General features: G+C 44.5%; 1 protein-coding gene across 2 annotated transcripts in view; it reads right to left on the bottom strand.

The window, feature by feature from the left end:
- COL24A1 (collagen type XXIV alpha 1 chain) overlaps positions 1 to 26,399 on the bottom strand; it is a 481,357-nt gene that overhangs the window by 286,704 nt on the left and 168,254 nt on the right. For both annotated transcript variants that reach the window (XM_029063711.2, XM_029063709.2), the window contains exons 18-19: positions 25,847 to 25,900; positions 24,005 to 24,058 (exon numbers count right to left, since the gene is read on the bottom strand). In XM_029063711.2, coding sequence (XP_028919544.1) covers positions 24,005 to 24,058; positions 25,847 to 25,900 — 108 coding nt within the window. The remainder of the gene's footprint in view (positions 1 to 24,004; positions 24,059 to 25,846; positions 25,901 to 26,399) is intronic.

Raw genomic sequence — 26,399 nt, 5'->3', positions numbered from 1 at the left:
TATTTGGTCTTGTCTTGTAAGCTGTCGATTTATCACTGACCCATAACGACACCATGGGCACATCTCTCCCAGAACACACCCCTTCCATTTGCAATCATTCCAGTGGTGGAGCCACAGAGTTTTCTGGGTAAAAATACAGAAGTGGTTTACCATTGCTTGCTTCCTTCCGCCTGGCAGACTCGAGTCTCCACCCTCAACTCTCTCTATTGCTGCCCAGCACAGGAGAGTTTTGACTTGTAGAGGATCGCCTCCCATTTGCTAGCCACTGGCCAAGCTGGGAATGGAATGGATAGGCCTCTGATTGACTGTCCTTCCATAGTCAAGACTGGTAGAGGACTGGAAACTCTCCAGGTGCCATCTTGAGAGGGGCTTTATTTGGTACGCATTCCAAATAAGTGCTCAAAAGAAGCAGACCCTCAAGAAATATCACGGCGTGACTCAGTGGAAAGAGCCCGGGCTTGGGAGTCAGAGGTCACAGGTCCGAATCCTGGCTCTGCCACTTGGCAGCTGTGTGACTGTGGGCAAGTCACTTCACTTCTCTGTGGCTCAGTTACCTCATCTGTAAAATGGGGATGAAGACTGTGAGCCTCACGTGGGACAACCTGATTACCCTATATCTCCCCCAGCGCTTAGAACGGTGCTCGGCACATAGTAAGCGCTTAACAAATGCCAACATTATCATTATTATTACTTCTGCTATTAACAGTACTACTATCACTACTAGTCCTACTCCTAAATCTGACATCGCCAGTGGACTACAAACAATTAATTTCCTTTTGGCTCAGGTTAACCAAAAACAATCAATCAATCCTATTCAGTGTGTGCAGAGCACTGTACAGCACAACAAAATGACAGACACATTCCCTGTCCAAAATGAAACTTGTATCTACCCCAGCACTTAGAACGATGCTTGGTACCTAGTAAGTGCTTCACAGGTACCTAATTATTATTATTATTATTATCATTATTATGAAGTCCCATCTCCTCCAAGAGGCCTTCCCAGATAAGCCCCAATTTTCCTCATCTCCCGCTCCCTTCTGTGTCTCCCTGACTTCCTCCCTTTTCTCTCCCCCTGCCCCAGCCCCACAACACTTATTGTGATTATGGTGTCTTGTTTTTGTCCGTGTGTCTCCCCCGATTAGACTGTGAGCCCGTCATGGGGCAGGGATGGTCTCTATCTGTTGCCAAATGGTCCATTCCAAGCGCTTAGTACAGTGCTCTGCACATAGTAAGCGCTCAATAAATACTATTGAATGAATGAATGAAAGTATCCACAGCAGGCCTAAAGATCGCCTCTTTTAGGTCCTCAATGACCAGAGCCTGATTACGGGTCACATCTTCAGAAGGTTATTTTTTCGTAGGAGGATCTCGTTTGCTTGGGTAATTAAACTTCCAAAACACATATTTTCTGATGTTTGTCTGCTGAGGGCTCCAGTTCTTGTAGCCGCTGAAGCCAGGACTGTAAACTTGCATAAGCCAGTAAGAATGGATTTATTTATTTGAAGCTTCCCCAGGCCAAAGGGAGCATTTGGTTGGAGAAATGTCAGAACTCCCAGGACACAGTTGCAGGACTGTATTCTCTGGCCTTTGTAGAAGCGCCTGCCATGTCAGTAATGTGCTGAATCCAAATAGGAGAGCGATAAAAAAAGATTTAAAATGACCTTTTCTGAGGGAAGATAATCCATCCATTAGTCCATGCCAAAAATTCTAAAAAGGGCAGTAGCAATAAATTCATTTTCCCATTAACTTTAATACCCAGGCTGTGGAAAGGGACTTGAGCTCATTGTTGGGTAGGGATTGTCTCTCTCTGTGGCTGAATTTTACTTTCCAAGCGCTTAGTACAGTCTTCTGCACACAGTAAGGGCTCAATAAATACGACTGAATAAATGAATGAATGACTTCAGCCAGAGGGGTGTTACATCTCAGATACCAGACTGACAGAATGAGGAGAACGTGAATATCAGTGCTTATCCAGATCTCTGAAACTAAAGATCCCATTGATCTTTCATGACAAAATTAAAAAAAAAATTCCCATGCTTCTAGTGCATTTGAAAAATTTCAATTTTCTCCCAAATTATCAGTTTCTTCTGAGAGGCAGTAAGGTCTAGGGGCAAGAGCCCGGGCTTGAGAGTCAGAGTCAGAGGATGTGGGGCTCCACCACTTGTCTGTTTTGTGTCCTTCTTCTCTGTGCCTCAGTTACCTCATCTGTAAAATGGGGATGAAGACTGTGAGCCCCTCATAGGACAACCTGATTACCTTGTATCTACCCTAATGCTTAGAACAGTGCTCGGCACATAGTAAGCACTTAACAAATACCATGATTATTATTATTCTGTGTTCTCTTGAAAACCTAGGGTACTGTTTTGGGTTTTAGATGGATTTTTGAGGGTGTCGGGGGGGGGGTGTGTGGGCGGGGGGGGGGGGGGGCGGCTGGGGGGAACATATTGAGAAAGCCCTGGTTTTGAAGGGCCAAATTTTTCATGTTCCTGAGGGAGAATGCATTCCACATGGACTCCACCAACTGAAAGTGTCACTGCCATCCAGAGAACAAGAAATTATAATAATAATAATAATAATGTTGGTATTTGTTAAGCGCTTACTATGTGCACAGCACTGTTCTAAGCACTGGGGTAGACAGAGGGGAATCAGGTTGTCCCACATGGGGCTCACAGTCTTCATCCCCATTTTACAGATGAGGTAACTGAGGCCCAGAGAAGTGAAGTGACTTGCCCACAGTCACACAGCTGACAAGTGGCAGAGCCGGGATTCAAACCCATGACCTATGACTCCAAAGCCCGTTCTCTTTCCACTGAGCCACGCTGCTTCTCCAACAGTTCAAGAGACTAGCCCGCCTCTGCTACATGTCTGCTGTGTGAGCTGGGACAAGTTACTTAACCTCTCTGTGCCTCAGCTACCTCACCTGTTAAATGGGGATTAAGGCTGCGAGCCCCATGTGGGACAGGGACTGTGTCTAACCCAATTTGCTTGTATCCACCCCAGCATTTAATACAGTGCTTGGCACACAGAAAGACCTTAACCAGTGTCACTTTTATTATTATTTCTATTGCAGCTAAAAGACGTGGATAGCAGCAGATGGTCGCTTTCATGTTTTCTTGTCCGTGAGCCCCTTCTCCTATATGAGGCTCCCAAGGGTGCAGAGATTCCCGAGAGGAGACAGCTTCTCAATCCCTTGCTCACTCTCTGTTTGAAGCAGGGCCACCGTTGCTTCAAAAAGAGAATCCTTTTGGGGCACCCGTAGTTTTCCACTTAAGCCAGTTAATTCTCCCTCTCTAGGACTCTCTGGATCCACGACCAGAGCGACTGCAGATGGAGCTGGGACGTTCTGGGAGAGATGTGTCCAGGGAGCCGTCGCGGGTCGGAGACGACTCGACAGCGGAAGACAAGAACAAGCAAAGTGAAGGCTTTCTGCCAGAACATGCTCATGCATTTCAACAGCTTTTCTTTCGGCTATCTGTCCCAAGTACAGCAGCATGAGAATCACCTTGGCCTAGTGGATAGAGCAGGAGCCTGGGAGACAGAAGGACCTGGGTTCTAATCCTGGCTCGGCCTCTTGTCTGCCATGTGACCTTGGCTAAGGCACTTAACTTCTCTGTGCTTCACTTAACTCATCTGTAAAATGGGGATTAAGACTGAAAGCCTCATGTGGGACATGCACTGTGTCCAACCTGATTAGCTCGTATCTTCCTCAGTGTTTATTTAATACAGTGCCTGGCACCTAGTAAGTGCCTAACAAATACCATATTTTTAGAAAAAGTACAGACTTGGTGCTCAATAAATACTATTTCTACTACTATCCTCCTCCTTCCTCAAATTGAATAATAATAATAATAATGTTGGTCTTTGTTAAGCACTTACGACGTGCAGAGCCCTGTTCTCAGCGCTGGGGGAGATACAGGGTCATCAGGTTGTCCCACCTGGGCTCACAGTTAATCCCCATTTTACAGATGAGGTCACTGAGGCACAGAGAAATGAAGTGACTTGCCCACAGCCACACAGCTGACAAGTGGCAGAGCCGGGATCCGAACCCATGACCTCTGATTCCCAAGCCCAGGCTCTTTCCACTGAGCCACGCTGCTTCTCATGGCTCATAGAAACCTGAATTCTACTGTCTTTGTCTTCTGAGCTTCTCCACAGCAACCAGACTTGATGCCCGGGGACAGAAAATACACAAAACCTATCCTGGGTTTTCCAGACCTATATCAGATGTCCGAGAAAACCAAATCAGGCACAGTCAGTAATTTTGCTTAACAGATGTGGAGCTTCGGAAAGCTAAAAATCCGACACCGATTGATTCCATTGTTTGATATCATCTCCTATCATCATGGGATAAACTGAATACAACAAAAAAAAAAATCCTCTATTCTTCGATCACGACTTAGGAAAATGCTTGTAGTCTGTCAGTATTATCCAGTAGATTTCCTCCCGTACATTTATACCCCGAAACACTTCCACATGTATACCTTCCTGAAATTCAGTCCAAACAACCCACAGATGATGGTGAAATTCCATATTACATGTGACTTCTAACTACCCACATGTCATCTGTTTATGTGTACTCTTTAAGGAACATCTGAAGTGAATTCTGAAACCGAAGTCACAGCTGAAGTCCAAATTCGGTTAAAAAGAATTCACCCCTTTGGGTGTTGTAGCCCAAGATATACCTGAAATTGACCACAGGGTAACTCAATTCTCATTTTCAAACTTATTTGAGAAGCCTGGGTCACACAAGGAGAAGCCTAACGCCCACACATGGTTGGAAACACATGGTCCACTGTCTAGATCATGTGGGGAAACTCGGAGCCAAGAAGATGCTGCTGCTGAGGAGAGAAGGCCCATTCGTTCATGCATTCGTTCATTCATTCAATCGAAATCGTATTTACTGAGCGCTTACTGCGTGCAGAACACTCTACTAAGCGCTCGGGAGGGGACAATATAACAATGAAGAGACAAATTCCCTGCCCAAGGCGAGCTTACAGTCTTGAAGGCGAACTCGCAGTCCAGAGGACTAGCTTCCAGTCTAGACCACTGACTCAGTTGGAATAAGTCTCTCTGGGCAGTTCTCTAAGCAGAGTTCAGGGCTTCCCACGGTTTTGCCTGAGGCTACATCCCCAAATAAGCCTCTAGACACCAAGCTTCCCTCTACCCCTTAAAGATGTCCCGGGCTATTCCTTCCGTTCAGTGTGTTGCCCACCACTTGCATTTTCAGGTCCCTCTGTCATTTCAGAGCAATACTTGCTCTCCTCTATTCCTTTGGTTTTCCTCCATTTCTTCCCTACTGCCTCTGTTTTTCCACTATTAAAAATGATCCAAACACCACGGTCAGTAAGAAAGAAGCTGGCTGATGAGATCCAGAAGCTGGCTGATGGGATCCTTGGGATGTTTCAAAGCAAAGAATAATCTGCTACTCTTCCTAATAAATTCTATGGGAGGGACACCAGTTGTAATCTCAGAATTTAGGGTGGGAGGAGTTTAAGACGGGGTACTGGCTTCTTGGGGTGCGTCTCAGTGATGGAGGGGACCAGGTGGAGAGGGGCAGGGGTGCAGAGAAAGCCACCACCCTCAGCTTTTTCTGGGGTTTCCTTACTTCTGGAGTCAGAGGCCCTCCTTGAAGAGTTGCCATAGCCACCCCTGGTCCTGCCACAAGTTCTCAGCCCATAACATTCACTCCTCTGATGTCAACCGCCTCGTCTTGTCTTACGCTGTCGAGTCGTCTCCGACCCATAACGACGCCACGGACACACCTCTCCCAGAAACCCCCACCTCCATCCGCAATCGTCCTGGTAATTCATCTAGAGAGTTTTCTTGGTAAAAATCCGGAAGTGGTTTACCACTGCCTCCTTCTGCGCAGTAAACTGGGGTCTCCTCCCTCGACCCTCATGCTGCTGCTGCCCAGCACGGGTGAGTTTTGACTCGTAGCAGGTTGCCTGCCACTCGCTAGCCACTGCCCAAGCTAGGAATGGAACGGACAGGCCTCTGCTCGACTCTCCCTCCTGTAGTCGAGACGGGTAGAGGACTGGAAACTCTCAAGTTACATCCCTGAGAGGGGCTCAAACACCTCACTGCACCTCGGTCTTTTCTATCCCACCGTTGACCTCTCGCCCACGTCCAGACTCTGGCCTGGAATGCCTTCCCCCTTCATATCCGACAGATGATCCCTCTCCTCACCTTCAAAACTTAATTCAAAGCACGTCTCCGTCAAGAGCCCTTCCCCAACTCTTTTCCTCTTCTCCCACTCCCTTCTGCATTGGCCCTTGAACTTGGATTTGCACCCTTTATTTCCCCACCCTTCAGCCCCACGGTATTTATGTTCAAATCCATAATTTATATTAATGTCTGTCTCCCCATCTAGAGTGTAAGTTGCTCTAGGCAGGGAATGTGTCTACCAACTCCGGATATTATACTCTCCCAAATGCTTAGGACAGTGTGATCTGCACACAGTAAGCATTCAATAAATGAAAACAGTGATAATAGACCTTGTTAAGCACTTACTATGTATTAAGCACTGTTCTCAGGACTGAGGTAGATATAAATTAATCCGGTTGGACACAATCCCCGTCCCACATGGAGCTCACACACTCAGTGGAAAGAGCCCGGCCTTTGGAGTCAGAGGTCATGGGTTCAAATCGCGGCTCTGCCACTCGTCAGCTGTGTGACTCCGGGCAAGTCACTTCACTTCTCTGTGCCTCAGTTCCCTCATCGGTAAAATGGGGATTAACTGTGAGCCTCACGTGGGACAACCTGATGACCTTGTATCTCCCCCAGAGCTTAGAACAGGGCTCTGCACATAGTAAGCGCTTAACAAATACCAACATGATTAATATGGGGCTGACATTCTTAATGTGGGATCTTAATAAATAAGACCGACTGACTGATGACACGATGGTGCCACTGTGGTTATGGAAGCCTCATCTATGACTTGAGACACTTTGGACATCCCACCCCGGGATCGAGAATGCTTTTATTTTGACATTTCTTGAAAGTGTCCTCTTCAGCTAGCTCTCCTTTGTTTACTTCATTCTCTACCCTCCGTGGTTTGAAATTCCTCTGTTACCCATAAGGCAAATTGTGGTTTGTGTCCAAAATCATCAAGTCCCTTGAATTTCAATTTGCCAGAAGTTCAGTAAAAGATTTCATAATTCTTTCACAGTTAAACCATATTTTCCTAGGACAACACATTGAAGAGGGATCTATATTTCAAAGGAAGACCAATTTTGAACATTACATTAGGGGCTAAATTAACCTCTAATGAAATGAATTGCATTTGTTCATAGGGAACTGAATAAAAAGTATAACAAAGCAAACATTATTTATGCTTGTCTAAATCAAAATTTCACTAGTCTCCTCCCTTTAGTACTTCTTGCCTCAACCCCAACCTTTCCTTCCCTGTCCAACAACCTATTTTATCAACAAAGTCGCCTAACACCCGCAACAATCTTGTGCATCCTGGTGGAGGTCAATAAACCCTTGTTGAGGATGATGATGATGATGTAGTAGGAAACATTCATAAAACCAGCAGGACCTTTTGTCTCTTTCCTTTATCATTTTGTGCATTAAAATGAAATGTTATTTTATGCTATCTGCTTACTACAGTGCTGAGCACATAATAATGATAATGTTGGTATTTAAGCGCTTACTATGTGCAGAGCACTGCTCTAAGCGCTGGGGTAGATACAGGGTAATAATAATGTTGGTATTTGTTAAGCGCTTGCTATGTGCCGAGCACTGTTCTAAGCGCAGGGGTAGACACGGGGGAATCAGGTTGTCCCACGTGGGGCTCACAGTCTTAATCCCCATTTTACAGATGAGGTAACCGAGGCACCGAGAAGTTAAGTGACTCGCCCAAAGCCACACAGCTGACAAGTGGCCGAGCCGGGACTCGAACCCAGGATCTCTGACTCCAAAGCCCGTGCTCTTTCCACTGAGCCACGCTGCTCAATAAATACCCCTGATCGATTGATGTCTTGCTAAATGTCTTTATGACTATTCAAAGTAATGTGGTCAGTGAATCAATCAATGAATTATCTTGATGGAGTAAGAACAGTACTTAGGACATAGTAAGCGCTTAATAAATACCATCATTATTATTATTATTAAGTGCTTGGGAGAGTAGCCCCCAACCTGCCTCTGGCCTGGAACGCCCTCCCTCCTCGTATCATTCAGACAATCACTCTCCTCCACTTCAAAGCTTTATTGAGGGCACACCTCCTCCAAGAGGCCTTCCCAGACTAAGCCCCTCCTTTATTTATGAAGCAGCATGATCTAGCGGGAGTCAGAGGACGTGGTTTCTAATCCCCTCTCTGCCACCTGGCTGCTGTGTGAACTTGGGCAAGTCACTTCACCTCTCCGTGCCTCAGTTACGTGGCTCAGTGGAAAGAGCCCGGGCTTCGGAGTCAGAGGTCATGGGTTCGACTCCCGGCTCTGCCACTTGTCAGCTGTGTGACTGTGGGCAAGTCACTTCACTTCTCTGTGGCTCAGTGGAAAGAGCCCGGGCTTCGGAGTCAGAGGTCATGGGTTCGACTCCCGGCTCTGCCACTTGTCAGCTGTGGGACTGTGGGCAAGTCACTTCACCTCTCTGTGCCTCAGTTACTTCATCTGTAAAATGGGAATTAACTGTGAGCCTCACGTGGGATGACCTGATTACCCTGTATCTCCCCCAGCGCTTAAAACAGTGCTCTGCACATAGTAAGCGCTTAACAAATACCAACATTATTATTATTATTACCTCATCTGTAAAATGGGAATTAAGACTGTGAGCCCCATGCGGGACAACCTGATTACCTTGTAGCTACCCCAGTGCTTAGAACAGTGCTTGGCACATAGTAAGCACTTAACAAATACCAACATTATTATTCTTATTATTATTATTGTTGATTGATAGTGTGCATTATCTAATGGGAGAGGAGAATGCCTCCCCTTTAGTGGTCCCGGAATAGCACTGAACCTGGCTATATCACATTTGTGCGGTCTCTAGGATACAGGTCCCAAAGGCATAGGGGCTGGAGTATACACAAACCCTGCATTCTGTATTTTCGTGGCTCCCTCTCAAGGCTTGAGCAGAAGGCCGTTTCAAACACCCAAAATGTGTGAATAGAGATGACTTTTGCGCCAAGACATCGGACATAAGCCAGGATCTCAGCGGACTCCTACACTCCTGGCACCCAAAGTCAGAAGGAGAGTTAAAGAGGCTCTTTTCTGCAGCAAACTCAGGGAATGTGTGATTCTTGGAGTGAAGGGGATAATTGTGAGGAGTATATTAGGCTTGGGAGCACTTGAGACAGTTTACTTTTCAGAGAAGGGATGTTAGAGAGCAGTGGTGGGCTGGAAAACCACTTGAAGACTTTTACTCGTCTATGGAGCACCGCGCTCAAACTTCTCTCAGCTATCTCACCGTCTCCCTGATCCACACCATTTATTTAAATTGTATTTAATAAAGACGGTATTTGTTGAGTGCTTACTATGAGCCAGGCACTGTACTAAGTGCCGGGGTCAATACAAACTTATCACGTTGGACATAATCCTTGTCCCACATGGGGCTCACAGTCTCCATCTCCGTTTTCAGAGGAGGTAACCGAGGCACAGCAAATGAAGTCACTTGTCCAGGGTCGCATAGCAGACAAGTGGTGGAGTTGGGATTAGAACCCAGGTCCTTTGACTCCCTGGTCTGTGCTCTAGACATTAGGCCACAGTTCCTCAACTGGTTTGCCCCAGTTCTCTCTCCCCTGCCTCCAGCCACTCCTAGAGGTCTTTCTCAACTAAACCCTCATTTCTTCTACTCCATCTCCCTTCTGCGTTGCCCTGGCACTTGGATTCGTATCCTTTACTCCCCCCACCCTCAGCACCGCAGCATTTACGTCCATAGCCGTCATTTATTTTAATGTCAGCTTCACCTCTGGATAGTAAGTGCCTTAAAAAAAATTTTTTTTATGGTTTTTGTTAGGTGTTTACCATCTGCCCAGCACTGTTCTAGTGTGGGGTAGTTACACAGTTGTCAGGTTGGACACAGTCCTTTTCCCGCATGAGGCTCACAGTCTAGGTAGGGGGGAGTAGGATTTAATTCCCATTTTATAGCTGAAGAAACTGAGATGCAGAGAAGTAAAGTGACCTGACACACAAAAAACAAATGGCAGAGCCAGGGTAAAAATCCAGGTCCTCTGACTCCCAGGCTCGTGCTCCTTCCACTAAGCCACACTGCTTATCCTTGTGGACGGGGGACGTTTCTACCAACTTGGTTAATATTGCACTCTCCCAGATGCTTAGTAGAGGGCTCAGCACACAGGAAGCACTCGAGAAATACGATCGATTGATTACTAAAGTGCTGAGCTATTAGTTGGGCAGATGTTATCTGGGAAAAAAGAAGCGTTGGAGAAAGCCTCCGTTAGGAGGAGGAATTTCAGAATGGCACTGAAGATGGGAAAAGCGGTGGCCTGTCAGTGTGAAGCAGGAGGGACCCACAGGCTCCTTTTGAGAATTCATTTGCTCCCTAGCTTCAACTACTGTCTCTGTGTAGACGGTTCCCAAATGTACACCTCCAGCCCTGGCATTTCTCCTTCTCTGCTGTCTTGTATTTCCTCCTGTCTTTAGAACATCCGCATCTGGATATCCCACCAACATCTCGAACTCCTCATGTCCAAAACAGAACTCGTTTCCCCACCCAAACTCTTTGCCTCCCCCGCCCCCAATCACTGATTTTCCCATCTCTATAGACTTCGCGATCATCCTTCCTTGTATCACGAGCCCATAATCGTGGCATTGTCAATGGCTCATCTCTCTCATTCAACACACATATTCGACCCGTCACCAAACCCGGGCGGTTCCACCTTCACGCATCACTAAAATCCACGCTTCCCTCGCCGTCCAGTCTGCTGTCAGGTCAATCCAAGCACTTGTCATATCCCACCTTGATTATTGCATCGGCCTCCTTGCTGACCCTCCCAGCCTCTTGTCTCTCCTCACTCCCATCCCTACTTCACTCTGCTGTCTGGATCGTTTTCCCACAGAAACGTTCGGCCCATGTTTCCCAGCGCCTCACGAACCTCCAGGGATTGCCCATCCACCTCCACATCAAACAGAAATTCCTTACCATTTGCCATAATACACTCAATCATCTCATCCCCTCCTATCTTATGTTGCTGATTTCCTTTTTCAACTCAGCAAGCTCTCTCTGCTACTGTAACGCCAACCTACACAGTGTTTCTCAATCTCCTTTATTTCACCGCCGACCCCTGGCTGAAATGCTGCGTGTGGCCCGGGACTCCCTCCCTCTTCATATCTGACAGACCATCACTCATCCCACCTTCAAGCCTTTTTAAAATCACATCTCCTCCATAAATCGTTCCCTCAGTCCCCATTTTCCCTATTCCCTCTTGCTTCTGTATCACCTTGAGCTTGGATTTGTACCTTTTATTCACCCACCCCACTTATCCCAGCATGGCTCAGTGGAAAGAGCACAGGCTTAGGAGTCAGAGGTCATGGGGTCTTATCCTGGCTCTACAACTTATCAGCTGTGTGACTTTGGGCAAGTCACTTCACTTCTCTGGGCCTCAGCTACCTCATCTGTAAAATGGGGATTGAGACTGTGAACCCACATAATAATAATAATAATGTTGGTATTTGTTAAGCACTTACTATGTGCAGAGCACTGCTCTAAGCGCTGGGCTAGACACAGGGGAATCAGGTTGTCCCACATGGGGCTCCCAGTCTTAATCCCCATTTTACAGATGAGGTAACTGAGGTGCAGAGAAGTGAAGTGACTTGCCCACAGTCACACAGCTGACAAGTGGCAGAGTCAGGATTCGAACCCAGGACCTCTGACTCCAAAGCCCGTGCTCTCACAACCTGATTACCTTAGAGCTTAGAACAGTGCTTGACACATGGTAAGCACTTAACAAATACCATCAACATTATTATTATTGTTATTATTAGACTGTAAGATCCTTGCGGGAGGAGAACAATTCTCCCAACTTTATTACGTTGTACTTTCCCAAGTGCTTAATACAATGCTCTGCACATAGTAATCTCTCAATAAATATGATTGATCAATTGATTGAGGTACATTGAGAATGAAAGTGACATCAAATTGCCAAAAATAAGATTGGAGTCATCAACCACAAAGATGGCCTGCATTTGGACAAATCTGTTACTGCTGCAATAAAATTATTTCGCATTACTTTGTCATGCCCCGCTGCACAAATCACGAGCACAGTGATCAATTCCTTCACAGCTGTTTATGTTCTTGAAGTATGTATAACGGTGCCAAGACTCATCATTTAAATGGAAAACTCCCTCATCAATTCAATATCAGGAGGAAATGGCACCTTTTTTGATGTTGTTAAGAAAGAGGCTGTGGAAATTGGTGAATTGAAACCATTATTAATGCTGGCCATTAATCCCAAATTGATTGAAAGAATACATCAGTTGTTAGGGGAAGGTAGTGTGAAAGCTGAAGAGGCATTCGAAGACTTAAGGGACTTTTGTCTTGCTAAAATACTGATCTTCAAAGAGACTACACTGCAGCAACACATGCTCAAAGGAACATATCACTAGCTTTAAAGGAACCATTTAAAGAACTTATTAAAAATGAAAGAAATAATAGAGGAAGCATAAAGATAAGTGGAATGAATTTATTCATTAATACCGGGAAGGTAAATGAATGAATGATTAGATTGTGCGTGGACCCCAAAGAACTCTGTCAATCCAAAGTATGTATTCTGGATGCAGAACGCTCTAGTAAGGAACTGGGGGGGTACGATGAAGTTAGAAGACACAATCTTTGGTCTCGGAGAACTTAAATCTAGTACAAGAGATGGGCCCAAAATAACCAGATAGGAAGAAGAGAACGGTGTTCATCTTTAAAGCCCTATGAAGACGTGAGCTCCACGTGGGACAACCTGATTACCCTGCACCCCCCCCCAGAGTTTAGAACAGTGCTTGGCATATAGTAAGCGCTTAACAAATGCCATTATTATTATTACTAAAATCATAGCTCCTCCAAGAGGTCTTCTCCAATTTAGCCTTCGCTTCTCCCTCCTCTCTGCGCTGTCTGTGCACTTTTTTCTAAAGTCCTAAGCATTTTGATATTCACCCCACTCTCAGCCCCATGGTACACATATGGATATCCATCTTTAATTTATTTTAATATTTGTCGACCACTCAAGTCTTTAAGCTCGCTGTGGGCAGAGGGTCATGCCTACCTACTGCATTACACTGTACTCAGGAGAAGCAGCATGGCTTAGTGTAGAGAGGAGGGGCCTGGGAGTCAGAAGGTCATGGGTTCTAATTCTGGCTCCACCACTGCTCCACTGTGTGACCTTGGGCTAGTCACTTCACTTCCCTGGTCTTCAGTTACCTCATCTGGAAAATGGGGATTAAGAGTGTGAGCTTTATGTGAGACAGAGGCTGTGTCCAACCCGACTACCTTGTATCTACCCCACCGCTTAGAACAGTGCTTGGCACATAATAAGTGCTTGACAAGTACCATAATTATTACTCTCCCAAGCACTGAATACAGGGCTGTGCACACAGTAAGCACTCCGTAAACGCACTGATCGATTCGATGATTAAGTGCTTAAATAGTAAACTATGGAAGCCTGAAAGTATAGAAGTGTTACTCGTGGTTGTGAATACATAAATGAGGAAATGGCACCAAAATACTGAGGTGATAGTTGGGAAGACATGCATGACCTGAGGAGAAGAAAAATTCATCAGGGAAAGCTTTTTGGGGGAAGTGAAAATTCAGAAAGGCTTTGAAGCACTTAGGTACATATCTTTAAATTATGCATTATAAATTATGTATTTATAGTAATGTCTGTCTCCCCCCCCATCTAGACTGTCAGCTCGTTGTGGGCAGGGAATGTGAATGTATCTTTTTATTGTTGTACTGTAGTCTCCCAAGTTGTTACTAAAGTGCTCTGCACATAGTAAGCACTCAATGAATACAACTGAATGAATGAATCAATCAATCATCTGCACAAAGTAATTAATAATCATGTTGTTTATTACGGGCTTACTATATGCCAGGCACTGTCCTAAACACTGGGGTGGATACAGGCCAATCAGGTTGGGCACAGTCCCTGCCCCACGTGGGGCTCACAGTCTCAATCCCCATTATACAGATGAGGTAACTGAGGAACAGAGAAGTGATTTCCCCAAGGTCACACAGCAGACAAGTGGCAGAGCCCGAATTAGAACCTTTGACCTTCCACTGTGCCATATTAGTGCTCAGTAAATATCACCGATTGATTGACTGAAGTTGAGGAGAACTGAAGAAGGGTGAGAGAACAGGGACGGGGGCAATACCAAATAAGGATATTCAAAGGAAACATTTTCCTAAATCCGAGAAACATAAGATTTTGAATTCAATACGGAGACTGCATATTTAATAATGTCGGTATTTGTTAAGTGCTCACTATGTGCCGAGCACTGTTCTAAGCTCTGGGGGAGATACAGGGTCATCGGGTTGTCCCACGTGAGGCTCACAGTCTTAATCCTCATTTTACAGATGAGGTACCTGAGGCACAGAGAAGTTAAGTGACTGGCCCAAGGTCACACAACTGATAAGTAGCAGAGCATATTTCTCTCCAGTTACACATTCAGGCTCCTGGCAGAGTCCTTTGGAAGAAACTTGTCTGCTGAAGTGCACATTCAATATGCCATTTGAAACGAACTGTTTCCCAACTGTTTAGGTCGTTTTCTGCAACTGATACTTGCCACCAAAGCGTTCGACAAGTATTTTAGGATGAATTACCCATTTGCATCTCCGCGTGACATCTTGCTTTATGGTGCTAGAGGTGCAAGAGAAGGAGTTTTGAGCGAGAGAATGACGAGCAAGCAAAGTAGACAAGAAACTGAACCCGAGTAAATGTAAAGTGAGATGGATAAAACTGCAGATTTAGGAGAAAAAACTGTCAACGGGGAGTCTAGAATACAAGTGATTATGAACGTGACTGTGCCGAGTTGCACAAAAGGGTTACCGAAGGCAATAGGAATGTTGGAGCTCTCACCGCAAATGTGGCCCAAGATACGAGATGTTTAAGGTCTTTGGTGAAAAATACGCAGTAACGTAGGAAAGGCCTTTGATAAGCTGAGACAGTTGTGTAAACTGCACCAACAACTGAGATGACTTGATCCTGAGAGAAACCAAAATCTCAACTGCTGCTTCAGAACAAGGGCTAGGAGCGAGACTCCCATAGAAATATGATTCAAATAAGACCCGTCATCATCTAAATCTATAATCATGTCATCGAATACACAGGAGTACACTTCTAGAGAGAAGAAGGCATTAGCACTGGTCACTGCATGTAAAAACATTCATTTCTTTTCTGTGGAAGCCCATTCCTTGCAGAAATCCACCACAAATCATTAGGATTGGCCTACCTCAACAGTTAATAATGTTGGTATTTGTTAAGCGCTTACTAAGTGCAGAGCACTGTTCTAAGCGCTGGGGTAGAAGGTTAGTCTTACTACTAAAGTGGATGAGTAAATGAAGCAGCGTGGCTCAGTGGAAAGAGCCCGGGCTTGGGAGTCAGAGGTCATGGGTTCAAATGCCGGCTCTGCCACGTGTCAGCTGTGTGACTGTGGGCGAGTCACTTCACTTCTCTGGGCCTCAGTTACCTCATCTGTAAAATGGGGATTAACTGTGAGCCTCACGTGGGACAACCTGTTTACCCTGCATCTACCCCAGCTCTGCACATAGTAAGCGCTTAACAAATACCAATATTATTATTATTATTATTAAAGTTTGTAATTGCAATAGCAACAGCAGCAGAGTAGGAGACATGTTTCCCCACTCCTCGAGAAACTCCAGTGGTTGCCCGTCTGCTTCCTCCTCAGAGAAAAACTCCTCACCATTGGCTTTAAAGCAGTCAATCACCTTGCCCCCTCCTACCGCACCTCGCTACTCTCCCACTACAATCAAGTGACTGTACTTGACTCCTCTAATGCTAACCCTTTCGCTGTAGCTTCATCTCATCTATCTCGCCACTGACTCCTCGCCCACATCCCCCCTCTGCCCTGAAACACCCTCGCTCCTCAAATCTGACAGACAATTCCTCTCCCCACCTTCAAAACCTTGTTGAAGGCACATCTCCTCCAAGACGCCTTCCCCGACTAAGCTCTCCTTTCCTTTCATTCGTTCAATAGTATTTACTGAGCGCTTACTATGTGCAGAGCACTGTATTAAGCGCTTGGAATGCACAAATCGGCAACAGATAGAGACGGTCCCTGCCCTCTGACGGGCTTACGGTCTAATCGGGGGAGACGGACGGGCACTTTCCTCTTCTCTCACTCCCTTCTGCATCACCCTGACTTGCTTCCTTTATTCATCTTCGTCTCCCAGCCCCGAAGCACTTATGTATATATCTGTAATTTATTTATTTACATTAATTGTCTGTCTCCCCCTCCATTCATTCAATTCGATCCTATCTATTGAGCGCTTACTGTGTGCAGAGCACTGTACTAAGTAGCTGCAAGTACAATTCGGCAACAGATAGAGACAATCCCTATCCAACAACGGGCTCACAGTCTAGGAGGAGGAGACAGACGACAAAACAAAACAAGTAGGCATCAACAGCATCCAAGACTGTAGCTCCAGCCTGTAAGCTCACTGTGGGCAGGGAATGCATCTGTTTATTATTACGTTGCAATAATAATAATGGTATTTATTAAGCACTTACTATGTACCTAGCACTGTTCTAAGCGCTGGGGTAGATACAGGGCAATCAAGTTGTCCCAGTTGGGGCTCACACTTTTGATCCCTATTTTACAGATGAGGTAATGGAGACACAGAGAAATGAAGTGACTTGCCCAAGGTCACACAGCAGACAAGTGGCAGAGCTGGGATTAGAACCCATGTCCTCTGACTCCCAAGCCCTTGCTCCTTCCACTAGGCCACGCTGCTTCTCTCCCCAGCCCTCAGTACGGTGCTCTACACATAGTAAGTGCTCAGTAAATAATAATTATGGTACCTGTGACGAGCTTACTATGGGCCAAGTATGATGAATGAGTAAAGAGCAGCAATAGTAGAAGTAGCTGTAGAAATACCGGCAGTAGTAATAGCAGCGCGGCTCAGTGGAAAGAGCCCGGGCTTGGAGTCAGAGGTCATGGGTTCGAATCCCAGCTCCGCCACCCGTCAGCTGTGTGACTCTGGGTAAGTCACTTGACTTCTCTGGGACTCGGTTACCTCATCTGGAAAATGGGGATGAAGCCCGTGAGCCTCACGTGGGACAACCTGATTCCCCTGTATCTACCCCAGTGCTTAGAACGGTGCTCGGCACATAGTAAGTGCTTAACAAACACAAACATTATTAACAGCAGCAGTGGGAGGAGTAATAGCTGCAGTAATTCGGTGCCTGGCACATAGTAAGAGCATAACAAATACAATAATACTAAGAACTACTAACTATTCTCAAGGGTCACACGTGGAGAGTTTCCAGTCCTCTACCCGTCTCGACTACGGGAGGGAGAGTCAAGCAGAGGCCTATCCATTCCATTCCTAGCTGGGCCAGTGGCTAGCAAATGGAAGGCAATCAGCTACGTGTCTAAACTCCCCCGTGCTGGGCAGCAGCGGCACGGGAGAGAGTCAAGGGCCGAGACTCAAGTCTACTGTGTGGAAAGAGGCCGTGGTAAACCACTTCCGGATTTTACCCAGAAAACTCTATGGATCCACTACCAGAACGACGGCAGATGGAGGCAGGGTGTCCTGGGAGAGATGTGTCCATAGTGTCGCGACGGGTCGGAGACGATTCGACGGCATAAGACAAGCATTACCTGATGGAGTGCACTCTCCTCGTGTGCTTAGGAAGAACAGAATGAGAAGCGAAATGCTCCCTGCCCAGTCCAGCAGGGGAGACAAACATCAAAATATTTGTGACCCAAAACTTTATTCATCTTTTATTAGAGATGCACTACTTAGAACGTTAGAGCCAAGGGTTAAGAATGCAAGCCCAAATTAGACTCTGCAGGCAAATAGATTCAAATTATGACTATTCAGAGTCAAATCGCTCTACCAATTCTGGCGTATTGCACAGTAATCATTCAATAAATAGGACTGTTCGACATACCATCGACTGATTAATTTGTGATGAGGTAAGATATTTGTGGAGGCTACACCTGACCACCGAAAAAGTGATAAATTTAATTCATTTGGGAAGCATCACAAAGAGAATATTGCTGCCCCTTCAGGGTTTTAGTCTAGACTGTAAGCTCGTTATGGTTAGGTAATGTGTCAGCCAAGGCTGCTGTATTGTGCTCTCCCAAGTGCATAGTACAGTCCTCCTTTCCCAAGCGCAAAGTACAGGATTCTGCACATAGGAATATGACTGCGCTAAATATGATAAATTGCAGAGATGCCAACCACCGTGAATTACATATCAGGTGACTATTTGGGGGTCCACTGAGTGTGGCAAATAATAAGAGATGAGTAAAAAATAGAATTAAGAAATGCTATGCTTTGTAATGACCACAAAATAGAAAAAAGTAGAAACTCGTGAATAACGTGAACTCGGACAACCATTAATCGTGGATCCAGAAGTACTGAGACCTTGGCCAAATGCAGGGATTGAATTGGTAGTGGATGGTGGGAAAACCTGCAGTTATGAGTCAAACCCTCCAGAAATTGACATATTGAATGATTTACATCAATAAAAGTGACCACTTAAATTGATTCTCAATTTGTGAGATGTGATAAACTTTCTAACATTATCTCATACTGGGGAAGAACCTAGTACAATTGAATTATGAAATTCATACTGGAATACAAATTCCTATATTTCATTTCTAGTCCATGATATTTTCCATTAAATGGGTTAGCACAAAATGGAAATATTAACCAAGGCAAATGACTGAACCACAGCCATGGCAGTTGGGTTAATGCCAACTGAGTTACTTCTTGCTGAAGGCCTCATGGCAAGAGCGTGGAACTAGAAGTCAGGGGACCTGGAAACTCATTTCTGCTCTACCACTTGTCTGCTCTGTGACCTTGGACAGGTCACTTAACGTCTCTGTGCCTCAGTTACCTCATCTGTACAATGGGGATAAATACCTGTTCTACCTCTTCCTTACACTGTGAGCCCCGGTGAGGCAGGGACTGGTCTGATCTGCTTATATTGTACTTACTCCAGAGCTTATTACAGTGCTAAGCCTATGGTCACTGTTTAACAAACAGGATGATGATGATGATTTCCTGGTCTGAAAAGAGTGGGGAGAGGGCATTTAATAGACACCGGATGATATGAAAACAACAACAACAAAAAAACTATGATAACCCAAGTATTTTCATAGTTAACCTGATTAAAGAATCTTGATATAGTTAGGTTTTTTTAAAAGAAGACACTGGGAGAATAAGAATGTTGCCTTATTGGAAATGGCCTCAATATAGCAGTTTAAAATGAAAATAGGACCAATCCACAGAAGGAATAGGATACATTTGAAGCTAAGACTAGCTGAGGAAAATAAAGCAGTAAGTGCAGGTCAAAGAATTTGTAAAACCAGTCAATGGAAGATACACTAAGATATTCTATACAATACTGGTGTAAGGGTGAGAGCATCAAGAATAATTCAAAATTAGAAATGAGGGCATGCAGAATACTTTAATGGGATTTAGATGGTGCTGTAAGATTGACTGAAAGAGTTTAAAGACCTGAAAATGATACTACTGTTAGAAAATAAAACCCAAGAATATTTTTTTTAAAGTGTTACCTTCAAGACAGCAGATGCCAAAGACACAAGAAATCCAAGAGGATTTAGTATAGAAAGGCGAGGCGAGTAGGGTACACGAGTTCATTTGTAAACTGCTAAATTTCATGACTAGACAATACTGTTCCCAAATTCTCAAATGACTACTCAGCACCCAACTATATCTTTTAGATTATTGCCTGTGTTTTTTCCCGAACCACTAATTGAAAAATAATGACAATAATTAAGGTACCCTTTAAGCACTTACTATCCGCCAAGCTCTGTTCTGCATGCTAGGGTAGATACAAGTTAAGCAGGTTGCAAAGAGTTCCCGTCTCATATGGGGCTCACACTCTTAATCCCCATTTTACAGATGAGGTAACTGAGGCCCAGAGAAGTTAAGGGACTTGCCCAAGGTCGCACAGCAGGCACGTGGCAGAGCCAGGCTTAGAACTCAGGTCCTTCGGACTCCCAGGCCCCTGCTCTATCCACTAAGACATGCTGCTTCCCATATTCTCAACAAGCTAAAGATGAAAATGTGCAACGATGGGAGCAGAATACATTTTGCTTTCATTTAATCTCCTGCTCTTTCTTTATGTACTGACTAGATAGAATTACCTCAGTCATGGTACCAGATGTAGAGATCAGTGTTACTAAGAGAAGAGAAGCAGCGTGGCTTAGTGGAAAGAACACGGGTTTGGGAGTCAGAGGTCATGGGTTCTAATCCTGGCTCCACCACTTGTCAGCTGTATGACTTTGGGCAACTCACTTAACTTCTCGGTGCCTCAGTTCCCTCAACTGTAAAATGCGGATTAAGACTCTACGCCTCATGTGGGCCAACCTGATAGATAACCTTGTATCTACCCCAGAGCTTAGAACAGTGCTTGGCACGTAGTAGGCGCTTAACAAATACCATCATCATCATCAAGAGTCTTATCTTTGACAGTTTAGCAACCTAAGTGAAATGAGATGGAAGCCTCGATCCATTTGCTAGTAAACAGCGGTCCACATTTACAAAGGACACCATTCAGAAGGAAAGTATTTGGCCAGCTTTCTAACTCATGGACAGTAACAGCTGCATCAACATGCAGACTGAATTGTTCTCCCACCTCTCTGTACACAGACCCCTCCAAAACTGGGAGAGGTCAAATGCTGGGGCCTTCTAGAGAAGCGCAGGGCTCCTATCCGTCAGTCAGTCAATCGTATTTATAATAATTATAATTATAATTATGGTATTTGTTAAACCCTTACTATGTGCCGGGCACTGTACTAAACACTGGGGTGGATACAAGGAAATTGGGTTGGACACAGTCTCTGGCGCATTTGGGGCACAGAGTCTCAGTCTCATTCCCCATTTTACAGATGAGGTAACTTAGGCACAGAGAAGATATATATAAATGTATATAAATATATATAAATATATATATATATATGAGGTACATAATATTCTATATATCATGGTAGTTAAGGGCTTACTGTGTGCCAAGCACCGTTCTAAGTGCTGGGGTAGATACAAGGTAATCACATCGTCCCACGTGGGGCTCCCAGTCTTAAACCCCATTTTTACAGACGAGGGAACTGAGGCACAGAGAAGTACAGTGACTTACCCAAAGTCACACAGCTGACAAGTGGCAGAGCAGAATTAGAAAGCACGACCTTTGACTCAGCCGCTTGTCAGCTGTGTGACCTCGAGCAAGTCACTTAACTTCTCTGTGGCTCAGTTACTTCATCTGTAAAATGGGGATGAAGACTGTGAGCCCTACGTGGGACAACCTGATTACCTTGTATCTACCCCAGCGCTTAAAACAGTGCTTGGCACATAGTAAGCGCTTAACAAATACCAGCATTATTATTACTCCCAGGCCTGTGCTATTTCTATTATGCCATGCTGCTTACTGTATGCTTACTGTGTGCAGAGCACTGTACTCAGAGCTTGGGAGATTGTACTATAACAATATAACAGACGCAATCCCTGACCACGACGAGCTTACAGTCTGTTTGCTGCCTGTACAACAGAAACATAATAGATCTGAATGTCTGTTTCAATCCGTTTTAATATAGTACCTTGATGAATTTCACTTCTTGCTTCTACTTTACCGTATAGCATGAAATTAATCTGCCTACACTAAGCCAAACATTTGGAAGCAGAAATGTTCCGGGGAAGTAGCGTGACTCAGTGGAAAGAGCCCTGGCTTCGGAGTCAGAGGTCATGGCTTCGACTCCCGGCTCTGCCGCTTGTCAGCTGTGGGACTGTGGGCAGGTCACTCACTTCTCTGTGCCTCAGTTACCTCGTCTGTAAAATGGAGATTAACTGTGAACCTCACGTGGGACTACCTGATTACCCTATATATACCCCAGCACTTAGAACAGTGCTTTGCACATAGTAAGCGCTTAACAAATACCAACATTATTATTATTATTACAAGATTCTGAAGTGTTATTTGTTCAGAGATTTTATAGAGACGGTTATTCAGAGGACTCTACCATGGTCAACAGTCTCTCTTGAATCCTGCTGACCCAAAACCACGTGTTCTAAGATTGCACCCAAATGTTTGAAGTTTCTTTGAAAACTCAACTCTTTCTATCATTCCACGAGTGGTGCAGACTGAAATGATTTTCGATTGTTTTCTATTATCACTGCAAAATCCCAGTCACTGAGAAACACGGTCTTTTCAGACGACTGGACCTTACCCAGTCCAATCTGAAACCCAAGTGTTATGGCCCTCCAGGATGCATGACTACTAAATATAAGCCCGTCAACGGGCAGGGACTGTCTCTATCTGTTGCCGATTTGTAGATTCCAAGCGCGTGGTACAGTGCTCTGTACATAGTAAGCGCTCAATAAATACTAGTGAGTAAATAATAATAATTATTGTACTTGCTAAATGCTTACTACATGCCAAGCACTGTTTTAAGTGATGGGAAAGATACACGGCGTTTGGACTGTAACACGTGGGGATCACAGTCTCATTTTACATATGAGGTAACTGAGGCCCAGAGAAGTGAAGTGACTTGCCTAAGGTCACACAGGAGACAAGTGGCGGAGCCGGGATTAGAACCCACGTCTTCTGAATCCCAAGCCTTGGCTCTTTCCACTAAGCCACTCTGCTTCTACAGGAATCTGTGGGAATTGGTACACCTTATCTTCAGGTTTTTCTCCATACGTCTTTGTACTAGCTGCTCATCTTCGTACTAGCTGCTCACCTTCGTCAAACCCTTTTTTTTCCCCCTTTTAGCAGACAGATAGTTGCTCTCCCCCCACTTCAATACCTTACTGAAGGCACATCTCCTCCCAGAAGCCTTCCCTGACTAAGCCCTCCTCTCCTCTTCTCCCACTCCCTTCTGCGCTGCTTTTCTTTGCTCCTTCATTCATCTTCCCTCCTGTCCCCACAACACATATGTATATACATGTTATTTATTTATTTATATTAATGTCTGTCTGCCCCTCTAGACTGTGAGCTGGTTGTTGGCAGCAATGTGTCTGGCTGTTGTTTTAGTGTAGTGTCCCAAACGTTTAGTACAGTGCACTGCACTCGGTAGGTGCTCAAAAAATACGATTAAAAGAATAAATGAACTTGCCCTTTTTTCAAATGAGTTTTAAGAATATTCTCTTCAAATGTGCAATCACACAAGATCCCAAATGCAACTTCTCAGAAGCTTAAATTCTGTGTAGGCATCCAGAAAGTTAAGCAGTTCTTAATCCAACAAACAAGCCTAATTTAAGGATGTTTTATGTTCTGGTTTTTCAAACAAAGCTGACCTTGCACGGCTCCCATGATTGTATTTTTCCCAGAACATGGATAACACATGTACAGATGTACCTCAAGCCTTTGGACTATTTTGACAGTAAACATTCTTCGGGGTTGGAGCTCAGAAATGTGATTTGTGCTCCAAAAGTGCTTCGGATGGAATGTAGATTTAAGTGTGAACCAGTCAAGGTTAACTCTGTGAAACAGATCGTCCCACTAGCAGCCACTGAATAACAAAGTCTTAGAATCTCTGATATTCCTGTCTGTTTCATCAAGTGCTTAGTACAGTGCCCTGAACACTCGAGAAGTGCTCAATAAATACCACTGATTGATTGAAAATGCTAACATTCAAAATGCAGAGAAGTCAAATCACAACCAGAATGCTGTTCAACCTCCCTGTGTCAAATCTGATCAATCAATCAAAAAAAAAAATCACCTTGATCTTTAGACTGTGAGCATGTTTTGGGCAGGGAATGTGTCCGTTGTTGTATTGTACTCTCCCAAGTGCCTAGTACACTGCTTTGCACACCGTAGGTGCTCAATAAATACAAATGAATGAATTTTACCTCCGGTCCTGGAGTACCAGGTGGTCCTTGGGGGCCGGGATCACCTACTTGTCCCTAAAATCAGGAAAAGAAAATGAAGTGTAAGAATTCACACAATAAATGCCATTTTAGAAAGAAACAGATTCATTGTCAGCTAGCATTTCTTAGTGAAATTCTGTGATTTAATGCAGCATTACTTTTCCATTTAAGCAAGGATGCAATACAATTTCCACACTAGGCAAATGTAGTCCATCGGTTAGCACTATTTTTTATAAACTTTTTATGGTTTATAGTATATGGAGCTCCCCTTCTCCCCCTACTCCCTATACCGCCCCCCCCTTCACCTCTCCGCAGCTAAACCCTCTTTTCCCCCCATTTCCCTCTGCTCCTCCCCCTCCTCCTTCCCATCCCCTCAGCACTGTACTCGTCCGCTCAACTGTATATACTTTCATTACCCTATTTATTTTGTTAATGAAATGTACATCACCTTGATTCTATTTATTTGCTATTGTTTTAATGAGATGTTCATCCCCTCGATCCTATTTATTGCCATTGTTCTCATCTGTCCGTCTCCCTCCATTAGACCGTAAGCCCGTCAGAGGGCAGGGACTGTATCTGTTACCGATTTGTACATTCCAAGCGCTTAGTACAGTGCTCTGAACATAGTAAGCGCTCAATAAATACTATTGAATGAATGAATGTATTGTAATAATCACAGTAATACACTTCTGTAGTAATATAGAATGGCGGGTCCAGGAATTAGGATCATTTGGGAGACAATAAGTCACGTGAAAGACAAGAAGAAGAGATGACTTTGGCACTGAGGCATGACCTTCAGACCTATATTAAGGTCTGTAATCACTTCTGTGAGCGATTTAGCTTACGCACCACTTGATGGAGCAAAAGATTTTGAGAAGTAGTGGAGACTCAGTCCGTCAATAGCATTTACTGAGCGCTTACTGTGTGCAAAGCACTGTACGAAGTGCTTGGGAGAGGACAATATAACAATATAACAGACACTTTCCCTGCCCACAACAAGCTTACAGTCTTGAAGACTACAGAAAGAGGAGGATGGTGAATGGAAGGAAATGGGCCCACTTAACTCCCATCTTTGTTAACCTTCTCCTTCATCTCATGCCGTCCTCCTCCTCCTTCTGCTTCTTTTACCCTCCTTGATCCTTCCTGGTATTCTAGGACTAGGCTCAGCTCTGAAGGGAAGGGACTAGAAAGGGGAAATGGGAGGAGTGTGAAATTCAAAATATCAGAGCGATGAGGGAAGTATTTGGAGAAAGATGGTAAAACTTCAGGTAAGGGGGAGCCAGCGACGATGGGGAAGATTCAGAGTACTCTTCCAGGTGAGGAGGGGCTGGACAATGGGTAAAAATTGGGGGGACAGAAAGTGTGAGACCCTGGTTCCTCTTCAGCATTTTCCCCAATCTGACGCTTATTTGGAGAAGTCAAAATATCAATCCTTGCAATAGTGTACATTTTCTGGTTCGGAAATATTTGGCTCAAATGAGAGCTTGCATATAATACATTATCCAGGGAAATACCACAAGCCTCCAAAGCCTTTAGCTTTGTCTGGGGGAAGAGTGTATGGCATGTGAGTTGAGTTCTTGAGGGATTAGCTAACTTTGAAAGAGTATAGAAAAGATGGAACTGGTCAGACTGTAACGTTCTCACTTCTGTAGGTACCAAAAGCATTAACTGCCTCGTGCCGTGATACTCACTGCTGGTGTAATTGGAAAAAAGTAGAGAATGGCTCAGACTTACATTCATTCATTCATTCAATCAATCACATTCATTGAGCACTTACTGTGTGCAGTGCACTGTACTAAGCAGTTGGGAGCGTACAATACTTACAGATGGTCCCATTTTTCCCCGCATCCCTGGTGGCCCTGGCAAACCAATGCTTCCCTGAAAAGAGAAAGCAATTTGAGAAAATCTGCAAATACGTTATGCCATAATGACCCAAAAAACTTTCCTGCTTATGATTTAAGACATTCGTGAAAAATTTAGGAAGACTCGAGACATAAAAGTCTCACCCAGATGTTAGATCATGCAATACTCCAAAACCGTAGTTTGAAGAAAGCAATTTGAGAAAATCTGCAAATACGTTATGCCATAATGACCCAAAAAACTTTCCTGCTTATGATTTAAGACATTCGTGAAAAATTTAGGAAGACTCGAGACATAAAAGTCTCACCCAGATGTTAGATCATGCAATACTCCAAAACCGTAGTTTGAAGAAAGGTTTTGTGAGAGCAAAATACAATAAAAATGCCATCGATGCATCAAGGTATTTATTATTTAGATTGATTAGTGAGTCAATCGTATTTATTGAGCGCTTAGGGTGTGCAGAGCACTGTATTAAGGGCTTGGGAGGGTACAACAGAACAATACAGTAGACACATTC

The sequence above is a fragment of the Ornithorhynchus anatinus genome, chromosome 4 (assembly GCF_004115215.2).
Source record: "Ornithorhynchus anatinus isolate Pmale09 chromosome 4, mOrnAna1.pri.v4, whole genome shotgun sequence".
In the NCBI taxonomy this organism is placed as follows: Eukaryota; Metazoa; Chordata; class Mammalia; order Monotremata; family Ornithorhynchidae; genus Ornithorhynchus; species Ornithorhynchus anatinus.
This window is presented reverse-complemented; position numbering and strand designations above follow the sequence as displayed.